The following is a 17651-nucleotide window of genomic DNA, read 5'->3' on the forward strand; positions in this document are numbered from 1 at the left end:
ACATAATAATGTTCCAACACTGAGGTGTCCTGTGCCGAGGGAAATATTTTACAATAAGTATAATAAAACACGCCTTAAATTAGTTAATAATATAATAAGAAAATAAAAACGCAATTCATTAAAATATTTTTTTAAAAACTAGCTTTTCAGAAAAACCTAGTTTAGACATTATAAGGGAGGCAGGATATTATTAATATTTCTATTATATAAATATACATTTTCAATTAAAACAATAATCATTTTTCAATAAAATTTTGCATTGTTTTATTGCACAATGTCACAGATTGTTTGTTTTTTTTTTTACCAGATATGTTTTAAGTGGTTAACACCGGCGCAATATTCAAATATTGAATTGAAAACAAAATCAAGCTTCTCACAAAGTTTGATCAATACTTCAATAGAATCACAATATTTTTTACTGCGCGTTTATATTTTTCTCAGATCTAAAATGCAAAATGAAGTTGGGAGTGGGCTTGAAATAAGGGCAATAGAACCCGGAGAATTGGAAATATATATATCAACCGCAGAACCATCCAAAATTGATCTTATCGGAAGCAAAGTGTAATGTACCTTGTTGTTTTCCTAGATTACTTTTAAATAGTTGATTACTTTAATTTTATTGTATTATTTTAGGTGGATCGAATGGCATCATCGTTTTCAAAAACTGCACCAGCAGGCAGTTTTAGAAGCAGCTAGCCTACAGGAAGAAATTACAAAAGATGCCATTCTTTCTTATGGGAAAGTGCGTGTTCAGCATTTTTATGCACATCTGTTTACATGTTCAAATATAGTTAGCAAGTAAACAAAAAAAATCCTTTCAAATTTCAGATACCACTCTTGGTGCATGAAGCAATTTGTATTTCCTTGTGGAGGCAAAAAATATTTCCTAAAATCCTGGAATTAGATCCGGAGCTTTCTCACACATTTCTGCTTTATGCTGTGGTAAGTATTAAAAAATATGCAAAACAGATGAAATTTTTTGTCGCTAAGTAATGGTCAGCGCGTTTGCCTTCCATGCAAGAGGTCTCGGGTTCGATTCCTGACATGATTAAAATGAAATATTTATTTAAAGAGGTGTTTTTAAATTAAGGTACTCTACGATTGGCGTACCAATGCAGTGCCCTATGCACCATTAGGTTTGGAAAGAGAATGAGGATGATGCTGTTAACAATAGTTTGTTTAGAATATTACGTAAGTTTTTAGCACAGCTCCCTTGAGATGATTTCTTACAAGATGGCGCTAATTTATTTATTCATTTTTTTCCATTATAAATAAAAAAAAGATTAATAATAAAATGATGTGACCTCACAGGGGTTACCCGTGCCGAGGACACTTAACAATATCCTCTTCTAAAATATTTTTACACGTGAGAATAAACAAAGAAGACTTAATATACAGAGATACTTACAAAGATACTACAAAATGTTCAGAAAGTTTTAAACACTATGTATTTAAGTTTATAGTAAAATCGGGTTGTGGTCCTGTGGCTAGTGTCTCGGACTCACGGACCAAAGGTCTGTGGTTCGAATCCCACTCTGCCCCAACTTGATTCCATTTTCTAATAATGAGTTATTTACAACTCGTTGAAAATGGCCCTCAAAATTAAATATTTGGGTAAATCATAAGAATACAAATATTTATTTAAAAAAAAAAAAAAATATTAATTTATGTACACCTATATTATTTATGTTATAAAACGTTTAAAAAAATAACAAAAACGTATCATAAACTATACATTTGTGGAGCAGTTTATTCAATATTGGTTTGGGCAAATGAGACAATCCATTTTACTTATACCCAGCTCCACTATCCATTTTTATAGCCTTTCTGAACATTTTCTCGTTTATAATTAACAGTATATTTTGTTTTAAATAGTTGCGAAGGTTTTCACGGTTATCAATATGTTTCTTTTTTGGGTGATACCGTGTGTGTTGGATTTGTTCTGACATTTCGGCTACCATTGCAGGAGCCATCTTCATTTACTTCTTCATTACTCAGTTTACCCTGAAGATGGCTCCTGCAATGGTAGCCGAAACGTCGGAACAAATCCAACATACACGGTATCACCCAAAAAAGAAGCACATTGTATTTTGTTTTATTTTTTTATTTTTTACTTTTAGTTATTAGGTTTATATATTTGTAACATTTTAGCTCTACCATGAAACAGTAGCCGTTGGATTGCTTGAAGTGGTCCTATTTGATGAAGAAGCATGCTGCGCTATCTCCGACATTCTAGTTGATATTATTGACTACTCTGTGGAGATGGTTTCTTCTCTTATTGAACTTGCCGAGTGAGTATTTAATTTAAAAGTTTCATGTCTGTTTTATGGTGTAGTAGTTGTTAGCATACTGGATTTGATTTATGAGGAAGACACATTTTTATAAAAATGAAATTTTTTGTCTAAACATTCTAAGAATTATTTTTAAAATATTAATTTTTAAAACTAGTTACTGACCAACTTAATTATATTTAACATTTCATTCACATCACATTTAACTAATATTATCAAAATTAATTTCAAATATTTTTTTAGGCTATCTATGCATTCATTTTATTTCCTCAGGTTTGGTAATGGTTGTATAATATTTTTAGACTGTGTTTTTTCCCAATTGAAACTTTTTATCATTAATTATTTTTTCTTTAATTTCATGGAATTCTATCAACAACTTTTATTTACAAATAAATTTAATTAACAAAATATATCATATTTGAATGTACTGGTGAATCTTACAGGTACTGACTATTAGCTTAACCTTAGAGTAATAACCCAATAGAGTCACCCATACGGAGAAACGCCATTCTATGATTATTGACCATGAATATAACCATACAGATTACAGCAATAAAACGGGCCGAAGGAATCACTTTAAAAAAAAAATGTACCTAAAGTTTTAAATAAATAAATTGCGATTGCAAACCGAAACCATCCATTACATGTTTGTTATTAAACTAAAAACCAAACTAGGACCAAACAAAAAAATTGGAAAGCTTTTGCTCTATGCAATAGAGTTTAAGTGCTTCGCTAGAGAATTATTACTCTGAGGGCTAAACTGTTTAATTTTATTGATTGTAGTTCTGGTTACCTGGAAAATCAAAGTAGTCATTCTAAACCACAAGACAATGTTATTGAAGAGTTATTAAAGCAACAAAAGGATCTTCAATATGATATTGGTATTCGATGCTTGACCATAATAAGGTAGGTTCTTTATAAATAACTTCTTAGACAAAAATATTATTCCTTTTTAAAGATATTATAGGTATTTCATTAATAAATCATTACAAATAACATGTTTAAACTTTATGAGAATTTAGTCCCATGTTAAGTTTAAGGTTGGGATGTGCATATTGAGAAAAAAGCACATTAAAAATTTCAGGTATATATACAGCACAGATAAGCATACTTTTATCATTTATCAAAAATATTGTTATTATAAGTTAAGTTGTTATTGTTGTTAAGTGTAAGTTTAATGTGTTTAGTATTATTTAGTTGCCTGGCTAATGTCCTTAACAAGATCCACGTATCGGCAACAAGTCGACTGTATGAGACCCATGATACTCCACTATTGTTGGCGGAACTGCTCCAGTTAGAACCTTGGCAGAGACGTGATGAAGATGGTATACTTCTGCAGTATATTGGTTCGTACCTTCCCTTATTTTTTTTGTTATTTTCAAATATAATTGAACGTAGTTATGCAAAAAGCAGCCAGCTATAGAAAAATAAAATTGAGATAATAACACTTTCGTGAAAAGAATGAATAATTAAATCTACACAACTACTTTGACAAATTATTAATAATGCAGACCATGATTTTTTTTATAACGCAATTTTTTTATTTTATTATGTATTTGACCAGTTTTAATGATTTTTTAAGTCTGGCTGACTACACAGACTAAGGTGTGCATTTTGCAGAGAACAGCCAGCCCTAGTAAAACTCTAATGCATGTTATGTCATTATGTATTGATAATATTTAGAATTTTTATTTTATTTAATAAGTACTTCCCAAAAATATAATACAAAATTAAATTTACAATGCATTCCTCAGTGGGAAAGCCCGTGCCGAGGAAGACATTTTACTACTACTACTACAACTATATTTTAGTTTGATGTATATGTTTTTTACATAATGAATTGTTTTAGATTTTTTACATAGATATACAGAAAATAATTTAATTCAAATACAAACACATTGTTACAAGTATCAACATAGTGTAGGTAGCTTACTAGGGGTTACTATAATTTCCGGGTTGATTCCATTTCTGTCCATTAACATAAATTTTAATGTTTAATAATTTTGAATTTTGGATATGATCATTGTATATTTATACTAAGGCACTGAGAATCATTTAATTAATTTGTTATATATTTATTTGTTAGTTCTTTTTTACAATTTATATATTAGTTTTTTTACATTAACCTTCCAGCTGATTAGTTTCCCTTGGCAGACGCTTGTCGTAAATTTTACGTCATCAAGTTTTCTCCGTGTAAATGGTGTTTTCTTTATAAAAATGTTAGGGAATTGCTTTAAGATTATGAAAAATTATTAATGACAGTACTTAAAAAATATATATTTGACTTTCTTGAACAAAAAATGAAACAACACTCTAAATATGTTCAAATATGAAAACTCTTTCTACCCATTTGGCCTGATCCACTCATCATTATTATATCTAAAAAAATATTTTAAAGGAATTTTGCTGATTTGTTAAATCAGGCTAACAACATAACCTAAAATATGCATTCGGCAAAAAACCGCCTGATTTAAAATATCCATATCAATATCTCATACAACCTCTGAACATATGAGGTGACATTTTAAAATCATGACAACTTCAGGTGATTCTTACAGTTTTTTTTTTGTATTAAAGAGGCCTGGTTGTTTTTAGCAAAACATAGAATTGACCTTACTGCACCCGATAACACTAATATCCCATGTTTTAAAAAGTGTGGACTGGCTGCATTCTGCATAACTACGTTCAATTAAACTGTATTACATATTGATAAAATGATTGCATTTAAAAAAATACATTTTTGTATGGTTTGTTGTTTTAAGATGGCAAATGGAAAAGTCCAAAACCCGATGAAATAGAGAAAATGTGTCGAGCTGAGAATATGTGCTGGCTCGGGCTATGGAGGCTCCTACTGAACCCAGATATCAGTAACCATTATGAAATCAACAACTCACAAAAGACGCGTTTCTGCAAAGTGTGTATTCAATTTTTCGTCACCAGAATCACAGTTGATAATGCTTTGGATTTGTTAAATAAGGCTAGAGTCTCTCTTTATTCAAAGCTGTATTGCTTCATTGCTTGGTACCAATCTAAATTTTTGTATAAGAAAATTTAAGTCCTTAAATAAATAATCATAGTTTTCAATAAATTATTAATAAAAATTATCAAAGAAACCGTTTTGCTGGTAAGATAAAACTTGTTAAGATTACTCACTTCTACAATGTTATAAAATATAGGATTCAAAAATAAATCAACAATAAGAGTGTACCATTCTGGTATTTGGACAAAGGTCCAAGGATTATTTTCCTGCCAAATTGTTTTATGCTTCCACATAAAATAAAATTGACTGATAACGAACAATATTCCAAAAGGGAAATTTTAATCTGGCTGAAGAAAATTAGGATAGAAGAAATAAAATAAAAATTTGAATAACATGTGAAACAACGTAATTTTTGTATATTAGCTCCTATACAAGTTAACGGATTCCTGTCTCGACCAACTACCAGTACTAGCAGACCTCAAGAGGTCCCTCGGTCAGCTCGCGGTGGCGGACACGAGTCTTCCTCCACCAACTGGCCGTCCACTCTTAGTGGAAGTTGTCCCACAGGTATCTTAATTTCCATTTGACTTTATCTTCTTGATGTTAATTCGATCTAATGTTTTTTGGTAAATTCCACAGATAAAACCTTCCATTATGAAGAGGATTAATAAAAAATCTAAGGTGATAGCCAAATCACAGCTGCAATATTTTTTCAAACCTGACAAAACTGAACTGATTGAGCTGGCAAAAGTGTAAGTTTTCCTTTAAAGTGTTGATCATTAATATTTTTAAAGTCTGCGTCTAGGCAGACGATGAATTCAGTTCTATGTGTGAAATAGAACTAGAATCCTGGACGAGTATTTTTGACTCAATGGCGGCTCTCAGGTAAGAATCCTGAAAAAGGAAATAGAGTGGAGAAAAGTCCACCTTTTGGTGTAGTGGTTGATCCGTTCATCTTCTATGCTTCAGGTCCTCAGTTCGATTCTTGAGAGGGAAATATTTATTAATATTCAAGGTGGTTTTACACTGCGATATTTCACTATCCCTGGACTGTAAGCGTAAGAGTAATCACCTTATGGACTGAATATCACCTGGACTGTAGGCGTAAGACTAATCACCTTATCTCTGTCAACACAATTTAGATATGGTATATAAACTTTTAAAATACAGTGCCCTATGCACCACCAGGTGTAGGTAAGGGTTTGATAATGATGATTATCAAATTCCTCAGTTTTTTATGTACTTTTTTTATTGGATCAATGAGCACTTTTACATCAGCAGGCATGTTCAAATATGGTCGATAGTTTGTATTTTTACTTAAATACTGTTTTTTTAATGTTCCGTAAAGCTGTCTTAGACGCTCCAACTAAAAAAAGTTTGTAGAGTAAAAATTTTATTTGATTTTATTTATTTATTCATCAACAGTTCCAAAAACCTGTTACAAAAATTATAATGCAAAATAATCACAGCAGTGAACAAATTATAATGTAACAAATAATATGAAATATATCAAAATAAAGTATAATGAAAAACTAAACAATTTAATGAAAGTAAAATAAAAAAAAACAGCAAAAAAGTATACAAAGTTGAATACAACAGTAAGATAGAAACATAACATCAGGAAATAAAAAAATAACGGTAATGAGGAAATCTTATGTTCTAAAAACCAAATGTTACTAAATATATTTATGAAAGGAGAAGGTGGTTAAATTGAATCGTAAATGTTAAATATCTCAAACACACAAAAAAAAAATCGGCACTAATTATAATTGACCATTGTTATGTACAATAAGCATTACGTACTTATCTATTATTATGTATCAACTGGTAAATTCACAATATCATTTAAAGCGTATAAAAATAATAAATATGTATTTATTATAGTTTAAGCTCATCCTACACATCGGAAGTGCTGGAACACATGGATGATGGGGGAGCCAAGTGTGCCGTGTGCGGGGACATGGCTGCCAAAAAGTGCTCTCGCTGCAGGAATGAGTGGTACTGCGGAAGGTAATAAAAATGTGTACATTGTTCAATCTCCTAGGTGTTCATTTAAGATAATCTAGTCAATAATGTATAATTAAATAGTCATGTAACAAGCACGTAATAGATGGCATTTCAATTTGTGGGTAATTGCCATCCAAAATAATCTATGTAACAAGCGCGTAATAGATGGCATTTCAATTTGTGGGTAATTGCCATCCAAAATAATCTAAATGCTACGAAGAATAATGTCGCTGTATGTGATGAGGAAATGCTTTAAAAACAGAACAGATATATCGATTCATTTATGGAATAAGTAGGTAATGAGTTAAATTTTTAAGAATATTTTTCCCAATTTTAAGGCTCCTAGCTAGTGTCATATCTATGGTAACATGATACACAGAAATAAATATGTATTTTAAATAAATTAATGTTTCCATGCGTATTATGATTTGGTAACTCCATTTGTCATATTATCGAGAACAGCAAAATATTTTCCGTAGCTAGTATAGAAATAACATGGCAATCTTAAAAAAGTGAATTCGGACTACGCTTCCAGGTGTCAAGTGTAAAGAATAGATAAATCTAAATAAACTTCCTTTGTATTTCAGAGAATGCCAAGTGAAGAGATGGCCCAAACATAAGGATATTTGTGATCAGTTAGCTGCAACCGTCGTCTAAATCCACCTACAAAGAGCGTATTATGTATCAATATATATAATAAAACATCTTTTTACATGGGTGATATGTTATACGCAGTACTGTGTAAAAAATGGAATATAAAAAAAACAAACTCTGTACCGCTTGTTGTACCTTAATTTTATTCTAAAATATAATAAGAAAACAAAATACTTTTAAAAAATCGTAACAAAGATTATTCACTATACACCTAGTAAGTAAAAGAGCAATGTATGGCAGTATTCCCAGATCCCAAAGACCTGCTTTCTGAATTTAGATTGCGAATATCCGTATGAAATCCATATATATTTAACATAATAAGGGGTAAGTATTTGCAGCAGCCTTGCAGTGGTGCAAAAGCACTAAAGTTTGTGCACCAGTGTGTGCTTAAGGCAGCACCACTCATATCATCAAATATATTACTATAATGTGTTGTCAGATTCATGCTCAATTTTTTTTTTGGAGTGTTATTTTGAAACCGTGTAAAAAGAGGTTCCAGTGTATTCAATTACGTAGCTTGAAATATAATATTTATTGGATTACATAAAGGAGAAAGATACTCCATTTATATATTCTCTCATAAATAAAGACCATATGATTAGTTAGGTAGTAGAAATAATAAGTAGGTATGGAATTAAATAAGTTCATTTATTAAATATTTTTCTTGTAAAACTTTACTACATAGTAAATTAAAATAAATTATTGGCAGAGAAAGTTGTTCATTACTGCTACACGGGACTCCAGCCAGTCGTTAGTCTGCAAAAAGAAAACCGAATGTAAGCATTTGATTGATATTCTTGATGAGGATGGTGAATCAGAGGTAACGTCAGATAAAAGCAGGCTTTATCTTCACAAATAATATTATAATAGGTTCGATCAGAAGAGGTAGCCTGTTGAAATACCATCACAAGATAATTAAAAGCACATTATATACTTTAGTTTAAAATATCCCGGAGTCATATTTAAGGCAGCAATGTTTTGATTATTGTGGTTTTTGAAGTTAATTAATAATGGCACAAACATACTTTTTTAATACAAAATAAAATGTTATTATAACTTTAACAATAAACATACCATATTACCTGCAAGATGTGAAGTTACAGCCGAGACTGTACAAATGGAAAGTAAGAAAATCCATTCCAGTTTGCGGAATATATTGCGAAGTTTTTCCTGTTGACAAAAGGAAAAAAGTTGAAACAACTGATAAAAGTTTTTTTTTTTCATTGATACATATTTAAACTCAAAATTAACCAGGCGTTGACTTCAGAATTTTTTGGGGTTCGATCAGATGAGGGAGCCCGATAGCAGGTCATCACAATATAAAATTGTAATTATTAAAAAAAGGACAAAATGATATTATTAATAGATGCACTTTTATTTTGCAAAAAACTTCATGAGCAATACTTACATTTTACGACAATAGGGGAGTATTGATACTAGAAGTTCCAACAACTGAGCACCTGTGACGAAAGAAAGACAATGCGTGATTAGAAAATATTTTCATAAGACTATAAAATGTGAAGTCAAATTTACTGATGTCAGAATAACTCAGGCTTTATCTTCAAGTTTTTTTTATTGGGTTCGATCAGATGAGGGAGCCTGTAGCTATGTCATCATAGAGATATGATATTTTAACGTTTTAGATAACATCATATAAACTATTCATCTTAATACAATAATATGTATTTCACATCATAAACAAGCATATTTCGATGACTTAAAATAAAAGAATATATGTCAAGAAGAGTTGTGGTAATCAGATATATAATTATGGAAGAAACCAGGTTATCAATGTGAATAAATGCGAGGATGCAGTTATTTTGTAAGTTACCTCTGAATTGATCGTGGAAATTTGTTCCAAGTCCATCTTGTATAGTGAAATCTTTTTAAATTGCGTCACATTTTCCAGAATTATCCATCTTTTTATCAACAGTTTCCCTGAAATGACAATTTGTTAGTATTTCAAACACTTCCAAAATTAACTAAAAGTGTGAAATAAAAAAACTCAGATATTATATCTTCCAACATTTCTGTTTTCGGTCCACTACTTTTCTGATCATCACTTGACATTTTTGATGATTTCCAAATGTTTGGAATAGGATTATTTCTAAAATTTTAAGCACAGCTCACATTCCTTTCGAGAACTTTTACGATTCTTGTTTTATACAATGTGGTCACTAAAAATAAATCGTATCCATCCGATTTACTCCAAATTTACATCAGATAACGTGGGCAAAGTCACTAAAACACTCTTAGAAAATGATCTAACCGCTAGAAAACAAAAGTTCCAGGACTATAGCGCTCAGTTGCCAGAACAAATAATTTTAAAAAAAAACAACTTTGAAGACTTCCACAGCCTCCTAAACACTAGTAAAAATTATCTATACCATGGATTTTGTTAGCACTTATTAAGTTGGCAACAAAAGTAAATTTGTTCACAATAATGAGGAAGTTCAGTGCGATGGGAAATTGGATATAAATAATATTTTCTTTCGCGCAGTAACAATTAGAGCATTAGAAAGCAAAATTAGAACTACTTTGGACAATGTTACTAGTTCTCCGAAATCGATCAACAAGTGTTTTGATACATTTACGGCTACCAGGGGTGGTATTCCGAACGCGTTTACAGCGCGCTATAATCCGTATTTAGTATGTAGAAACGCGCTATAATTTCGTTTGGAATACTAGCCCAGGAAGCCAACCCAGCAATCGGGACAAAGTCACTATGGAGAACTTAAGACATCATCATTATTCCCTTTCCGCACCTAATGGTGCATAGGGCACTGCAAGTCCAGGGACAACGAAATATTCTAGTGTGAAAACGCCCGTTTGAATAAATATTTCACATCAACCATGTCAGGAATCAAACCTGATACCTCTTGCACGGTAGGCAAATGCGCTGACCATTACATTACACCACAAGACGTCAAAGGCAGAGTAATTTTAAAATCACAAAACTTTCAAAATTCATAAAAATCGTAAATTAAAAAACAAAATTCCCCCTTTAAAAAATTTGGCACTGAAAAAAGTTCTTAAATTACACAGTTAAAGATAAAAATGCTTGTACTTTGATTTGGAAGCCTATAATTTGTTTTCCTTGATAGAAAAAAAACATCCATGAAAGAATCCTATTCCATTTCATGTCGAAGACTCATAAATCAAAGAAATAATTTGATATGATAATGTATACTCACATATTGGTTGGGCATAAAATCATTCATCAGGAGACCATCATGATTGCATTCTTCGCCTTTATATTTAAATATTCACTGTAATTTGGGCATCTGTAGAAATAATAATAAAACATTGTTACTGTCTAGGAAGGGGCTAAAATTGCAATAAATTTGGTAAAAAAAAAAAGTGGTTTTGACTTCATCAGATAGGGACGAAAGACATTGTCGAATTGTCATCAATACAAAATTCAGTTGAACTATGAAATCATCATAAAAGTCACACCCTAAATACAATATTTTATTGTGTTATGAGAGTTAAAATTATATTTACCTTAACCTTTGTGGGGCGACGGTCTTGTAATCTCTCACCAAACCATTCACGCGGCCACTTTTGATTGAATATTTATCTTCATGATTATGTTATGAATAAGGCACTTATAAATTAATTACCAAACTTGAGAAGACCTAAACTGTTTAAAGAACATTTTGGAGAACTAAAATAAACATTACAGTCCCATAATTAAGGAAGATAACGCGAACAAAAAATATTCATAGTAAATCACTTACCACTTGAAACTGTACCGCCATCTTGAATGTCATATGATACCGGACAGCAGTGATATTGGAACACTGCGCCACTTAACAAAACGTATTTTTCGTTTGTACTAGGACACTTGGAAAGCTTTTATTAAAACGGTTTTACTGATTATTTTATGGTTTTCGACACTTGACATGTTCTTTAACACTTAATAATAACATTTTATGGGGTGAAATTGATGTTTATTGATGGAACGGAATTAAAATTTCGCACACGTGTGGTATATTTTGTAACAGGGTTTAAGACATAATCCTACATTACATGGAGAGCAAAAGTATCGAGTTAATTTTGTTTTTTTTGGTTTTAATTTTGTGTTCGCACAAACATGACAACGTCTTCGCGGCGTTTTTTTTTTAGGGTTCGGCGGAATCAACTCGGGAATGTGATCCATTATATCCCTTGGAAAAATTCTGTGTGGAGTCCGGCTTGTCGAAACTGTGGGATGTGGTGTCCTTATAATTGGTATTTTATATTTCGCTAATAGTTGCGTTATAACATTTTCTTGAAAATCTGGAAATGATATTGTTTTGCCGGTTACTGATTTAAATAAATAAAAAGAATTTAATAAATACAAATCTATAAAATGAAATGATACCTTTTTGTACCATTTTAAAGATTTCCTCATGCATGTTACGTTACTAAGCATCATATCAGCTTTATCCACTGTTCCCATACATTTATTATAATTAATTATGCATTTCGGTTTAATTATGGGCTCATCTGTGCGATAATGTAGTTTTCCAGTTGGCTCCATGGAGTCATCGTGCATTGTTGTCAACATATGGACCTCTCTCTTGTCACACCATTTTAGGGCTAATAATGGAGTATCATTTTTAGCTTCTACTTCCCCTTTTTTCAATTTTCTAAATTGTGGTAAGCCTTTTCGATTTTTTCTTACGGTCCCACACGCATTAGTTTTATTTGCATGAAGATATTTAAATAATACCGGACTTGAATACCAATTATCACACCATAATTTGTGCCCTTTTCCAATATAATCTTTTAAAAGTGTTGTGACTACAGCTCCGGATACTCCAAAATTTTGATCATCTACTATGTCCGTTCCTTCTCCACAGTAGATGATAAAATCTAAAATATATCCGGTTGTCACATCGCACAACACAAATAATTTAATTCCAAACCGGTGTCGTTTTGACGGAATATATTGCTTAAACAATAATCTTCCTTTGAATGCTATCATGCTTTCATCTATGCATAAATTTTCGTGTGGAACCATTGTCTCTTTGAACATTTTTCTCGTATGGTCTATTAATATCCTAAGTTTGTTTAATCTGTCGGAAGACGGGGGACTATTTGGATCAGAGAAATGCAACATTTGTAAAATTAACTGATACCGATCCCTTGGCATTGTTTTTCCGAAAATTGGATAAAAATACAAGTCATCGGTACGCCAGTATTGTTTAATAGATAAATGCTTACATTTCGCCATCACCATAGACAGTGCGTAAAAACGATATAATTCGGGAACAGTGATATCTTTCCATTTGTGTGTGCGAGAACTTGGCCCTTGTTCTTTACTTGTATATGTATATACATAAAATTTATTGATTTCTGAAACTATAGTGCTCATTATCTGAATGTTTAAAAAATGTTCAAAAAAATCACATTCAATTGAATTACTGGAGAGGCTGTTGACAGTAATACCCGATTGGAAATCATCAAATTCATGTATTATGGGAATATAAGGTCCAGATTTCCATGAATTTAACTGTCCCCTCTCTTCGACACGGTCCTCAACAGATTCTGTTTCCATATCGGAATCAAGATCACCTACCTCTGTGTCATCCTCAGAAAATATTTCGTAATCGGAGTCCAATTCTCCAATTATTTCGGCAATTTCTTCGTCAACCAAATTTTGTGACGTCATTATAAATACAATATTGAAAAAATATAATTTTAAATTAACCAATCGTTCGTAATTTCGATACTCTAAATGTATTTAACAATTATTAAAACTTCGTTTTTTGTTTACTAATAAAAACGTAATTTTTAAAACGGTTCACCAACAAAAGTTTTTCGAACACAAATTTTCCTGCTTGCACTTGCATATAACATAGAAAAAAAAATAGTTTCCCATCAGTTTGACGATGTCGGTCACGACAAAACCCGGTCACTGGTAAAAATTATAAATAAAAATGGAATAAAAGTACACACGTATTTTTATTATTATGAAGAAATGTTTGTTTCAAAAAACACCCACCACTACACAATAGTATGATAAAATTATTTGTAATGTCACTTATTTAACTAAATTTAATTAGGGACCTACACAAATTCGAAAGTATACAGATTGCAAATCAAAATATTCGCCGCTGTGCATATTCTATCCGCGCACTATGCTACACTGACGTAGTTACTGGGAAGAGCCCGGCGAGACACTATTGGTCGAATTGTACCCGCCAGAATTTCAAACTAATTAGCTGTTTTCTTAGGTTCGCGACCCGAATAAGTGATCTCTTAGATCTGGATTTTTAGTAAACAAACATATAATTTTCGTTGGTAAACCGTAGATGGCATTAGTAGCATGAAATATCCTATACACTTATCTGAGTGGGAACGTCATAGGGATCAAGCTAAAGATTTTATCGACCGCCGAACGCCAGCATAACAACATTGTTTACGTTCGCGTTGAACGGAAGGAAATCTAGTATGGAACGTAGGATAGCAACATATGTTACAGCCGCTTCCCAAGGGTTAACGATGCCGCCACAAGTTCTGTATCACATTGTAGAGGCGCAGGAACTTCCTGAAAAAATATTTAATTATTACACAGCGAAATACTATTTTGTGTTCGATCTAAGTATCAAAAACTCAGATAGGGACGAAAGACATTGTCGAATTGTCAGCAATGTAAAATTCAGTTGAACTATGAAATCATCATGAGAAAAAAGATGCGTCTACAATAAAACCACGTGCTGTGTATCCATTGTCAACACGTTAAAAACAAAAACGTTTTAACAAGTTCTACCTTAAATATTAAATTTAAAATGAATTGACGTTTTAATTAAAATAATATTGTGTGAATGAGTATGGTAAAAACACGTGGCAAATGAATGAAAATGTAGGTAACCTCAATGGCAGTAAGAGCGCAGATTCGAGAAACAATACACATTTATTGTTTAAAACTTACCAAAAGTTGATGGAATTGGCTCAAATATTGTCACCCAAAAACCCAATATGGACGTTGTAGTGATCGTAGAGTCGTAGAGTGAAGCAGCGACGGAACGCAGGAGGTCCAGAACCAACCGCCATCGCCACGAGCCGGAGAAAAAGTGTGGTAGTGTGGTGCGATTTCCGACATTTGAAGGTTATGACGGAAAAGGAAATTGGCTTAACCATAGATAACGTTGACTAATGTTACTAGAAAAAATAGTGCTGGCAATAATGATAATTTTGAAATAGGCACTTTAAAAAACGCGCGAAAATATGCGTTTTTTGTATTTATTAATTATTTAGGCATTTTTTTAGGTGTCCTCTATTTTAATAATTTAATAAGGATACCGGACCACAGTTCGTTGTATAAAAATTGCGATTTTGATATTTTACCACAACACGTGTATTTTTAGAACTTATGTACTGCAAAATGAACTTAAAGGGTTGATAACCCTATATCGTCGTTAATACTGAAATACTGCGTAACCTATTTTTTTTCGAAAGTTTTTTTTATTTTATTTACATTTTTTTTAAACATTTCTTTTTTTTTATAAATGACAGAGGATTTAGATATTTGTGGTATATTTATTATTTATTTGTGTATGTATTTTTTTTTTAAATCTGGAAATAGGGCACACGTAAGCATTTTCTTAAGAGTGCTTTGTAATAAGACTGTATATACTTGTATCTCATTTTGAAATAATTTAATAATATGTGTTATGTCTTAACTTTTGAAAAACTATCAAAGGGGATAAAAATGTTTTATTTAAGTTAATGATATTTATGACAAAAAAACCTTTTAAAAGATACATTATTAGCTGCCTTAGAAAGGGAAAGCTATCCCTAGTTAGGCAGTTTAGATGACTCACCAGCAAAAACAAAAAATATGTATGTATACTTTTACTAACGAATTAACCTATTGTGTAAATAATTAAATCTTGATTGCTGTAATAAATATGTAACAATTAAAAAAAATAAAAAGTTAATGCCTAGATTTCCATATCCTCCTTTAAAATGTTCTCCATCTCTGTTTTGGTATGCTAACCTACATAATATACTATATCCTTTCTTAAAAAAGTAAATGTCTAATTTCTCTTCTATAAAAGTGTTCTCATCTCTGTTGAAATATTTAGGCTAACATGAATTAAATAAGATATTATAAATATTTTATACAAATGAACCCGTGTAACTACGATTTATGAAAAAAACGTAAATTTTCTATTCTTCAAAATAGTAAAATGTGGGTAATACAATAATGTTGATTTTAACGCATTTTTTTTGTATCCTTGAATAATTTTTTCCCTGATATGTTGTTCATTTCGTCGGGTTTCTGGCACAAGTTGGTAAATATAAATTGTCAAAAGATGAGATGTCTTCATACATGGCATCAAATAATCTTTATTTAAAAAGTGAATAAAATTATTTCACATTTTAAAAACCCAAAAAAAGAATATTTAATAATATTCAGTTTGCAGTTCTAGTGGAATTGTCAATTTAGGATAAGTTTTTAACGTTTAAAGTGCATTTAAAAAATGGAATAATCCGCTAAGCCTCTATTTTGAGGTTTGTCAGCAGGTGGGATATGGAAGGAGGTAATGAAAAATACACAACACCCAGACTAATTGAGAAAAAAATCTTTCTTGGATTCTTTTCTTGCAACTAACGGGAATCGAACACGCGACACCAGTTTCGTTGGCCGTCTAACCAACTGTGCCTGTCTTAAAACTAGTAAAATGTAATTACCAACTTATACCAGAAACCTGATGATTTCATCTAACTCTGATTAATTTCATGCAAAATACACAAAAAATCGATTGTATCAATCGTTTCTATATTCACAATTTTATGGCAAATATATTTTAAATTAAGCTGCATAATTGACATATTTTGTCTAATGTTTGATGGTACTTGCAACAATGCGTAGAACATTCAAGAGAGAATTAACAGTTTGTCACTGTCGGGTTGGGAGGGCGGTGTCCTACCTCTAAGGCGGTATCTTTACCCCAATCCGATTTCATAGTTTATTTCAGTGCCGCAATTATGAACGCCATTTTTATTAGTAAATATCGAGACGGTATAAATTGAAATCGATATTTATGTACGAAAATGTGTGTATTTGTGCAAAAATTCAAAGTATCTTCATCGGTAACCTGTAAAAATAACTTTTCATACAGAAAACTTAATTTTACTTTGTAGATAAATTTGAATACGGACACTAGATTATGATGGGCACTTTCTATCACAGAAGGCTATTTAAAATATAAATGAGAACTATTTTATATGTTAACAAAGTAAGGAACGCAGACTAATCTTTGTGGTCATTCATTGGTTTGTTTCGGTCATATGTCGAGATGATAAATAGGTAGAACATGCCGAGGAAGATACAGATACTACAGAAGTTAAGGCCTCACATCTCACATACAAAGTTTAAATAAGTTTTGCAAACAAATCGGAGGTGGATTGAAGCAATCTATCCAAAGTCTCCGGAGTAACCATCAAGCTAAAATTCAAATATGCTACTAAAAGCCGCTTGTTGGCGGAAGTTTGCTACAAAATATAAGATTTTGAATAGGACTGGGAGTAAACTTATTAAATAATAAAATTGTAAATTGAATTACAAAATTCACATGTAGAAGTGACAGGGTTCCAAGTATTTGTTCAGTAACCGGGGGAAAAATAATAAGGAAGTTCAGTGTTTAAAAAAAAAACAAAATATTTATTATGACTTAAACTAAGCCAAAATTTTTCATTTTTATATTTCGTATTATCAGCGC

General features: G+C 31.4%; 1 protein-coding gene, 1 long non-coding RNA gene and 2 other non-coding genes across 6 annotated transcripts; 1 reads left to right on the top strand and 3 right to left on the bottom strand.

Annotated features, from left to right (window-relative positions):
• The first annotated feature begins 358 nt into the window (after positions 1-358).
• Zmynd10 (zinc finger MYND-type containing 10) lies at positions 359-9649 on the top strand. The gene is made up of 11 exons (XM_088230370.1): positions 359-561; positions 634-742; positions 829-942; positions 2152-2291; positions 3075-3197; positions 3489-3637; positions 5054-5205; positions 5695-5838; positions 5911-6023; positions 7156-7281; positions 7866-9649. The coding sequence occupies exons 1-11, from the start codon at positions 449-451 to the stop codon at positions 7933-7935; spliced, it is 1353 nt and encodes a 450-aa protein (XP_088086496.1). The 5' UTR covers positions 359-448; the 3' UTR covers positions 7936-9649.
• Positions 8562-11221, bottom strand: LOC148279167 (uncharacterized). Of its 3 annotated transcripts, none has more exons than XR_015822963.1 (5): positions 11127-11221; positions 9764-9870; positions 9341-9392; positions 9015-9102; positions 8562-8688 (listed from the first exon to the last, which is right to left on the bottom strand). It is a non-coding gene; the product is annotated as an uncharacterized LOC148279167 (long non-coding RNA). The 3 variants fall into 3 exon arrangements; XR_015822964.1 differs by having other exon boundaries at positions 9007-9102; XR_015822965.1 differs by having other exon boundaries at positions 9764-10528; positions 10618-11217.
• A 77-nt stretch (positions 11222-11298) lies between these two features.
• Positions 11299-11386, bottom strand: LOC148279168 (small nucleolar RNA snR60/Z15/Z230/Z193/J17). The gene has a single exon (XR_015822966.1). It is a non-coding gene; the product is annotated as a small nucleolar RNA snR60/Z15/Z230/Z193/J17 (small nucleolar RNA).
• A 3143-nt stretch (positions 11387-14529) lies between these two features.
• LOC148279169 (small nucleolar RNA snR60/Z15/Z230/Z193/J17) lies at positions 14530-14613 on the bottom strand. The gene has a single exon (XR_015822968.1). It is a non-coding gene; the product is annotated as a small nucleolar RNA snR60/Z15/Z230/Z193/J17 (small nucleolar RNA).
• Between the last annotated feature and the right edge of the window lie 3038 nt (positions 14614-17651).

The sequence above is a fragment of the Micrasema longulum genome, unplaced genomic scaffold (genome assembly GCF_059751315.1).
Source record: "Micrasema longulum isolate JH-2025_06_02 unplaced genomic scaffold, ASM5975131v1 h1tg000748l, whole genome shotgun sequence".
NCBI lineage: Eukaryota > Metazoa > Arthropoda > Insecta > Trichoptera > Brachycentridae > Micrasema > Micrasema longulum.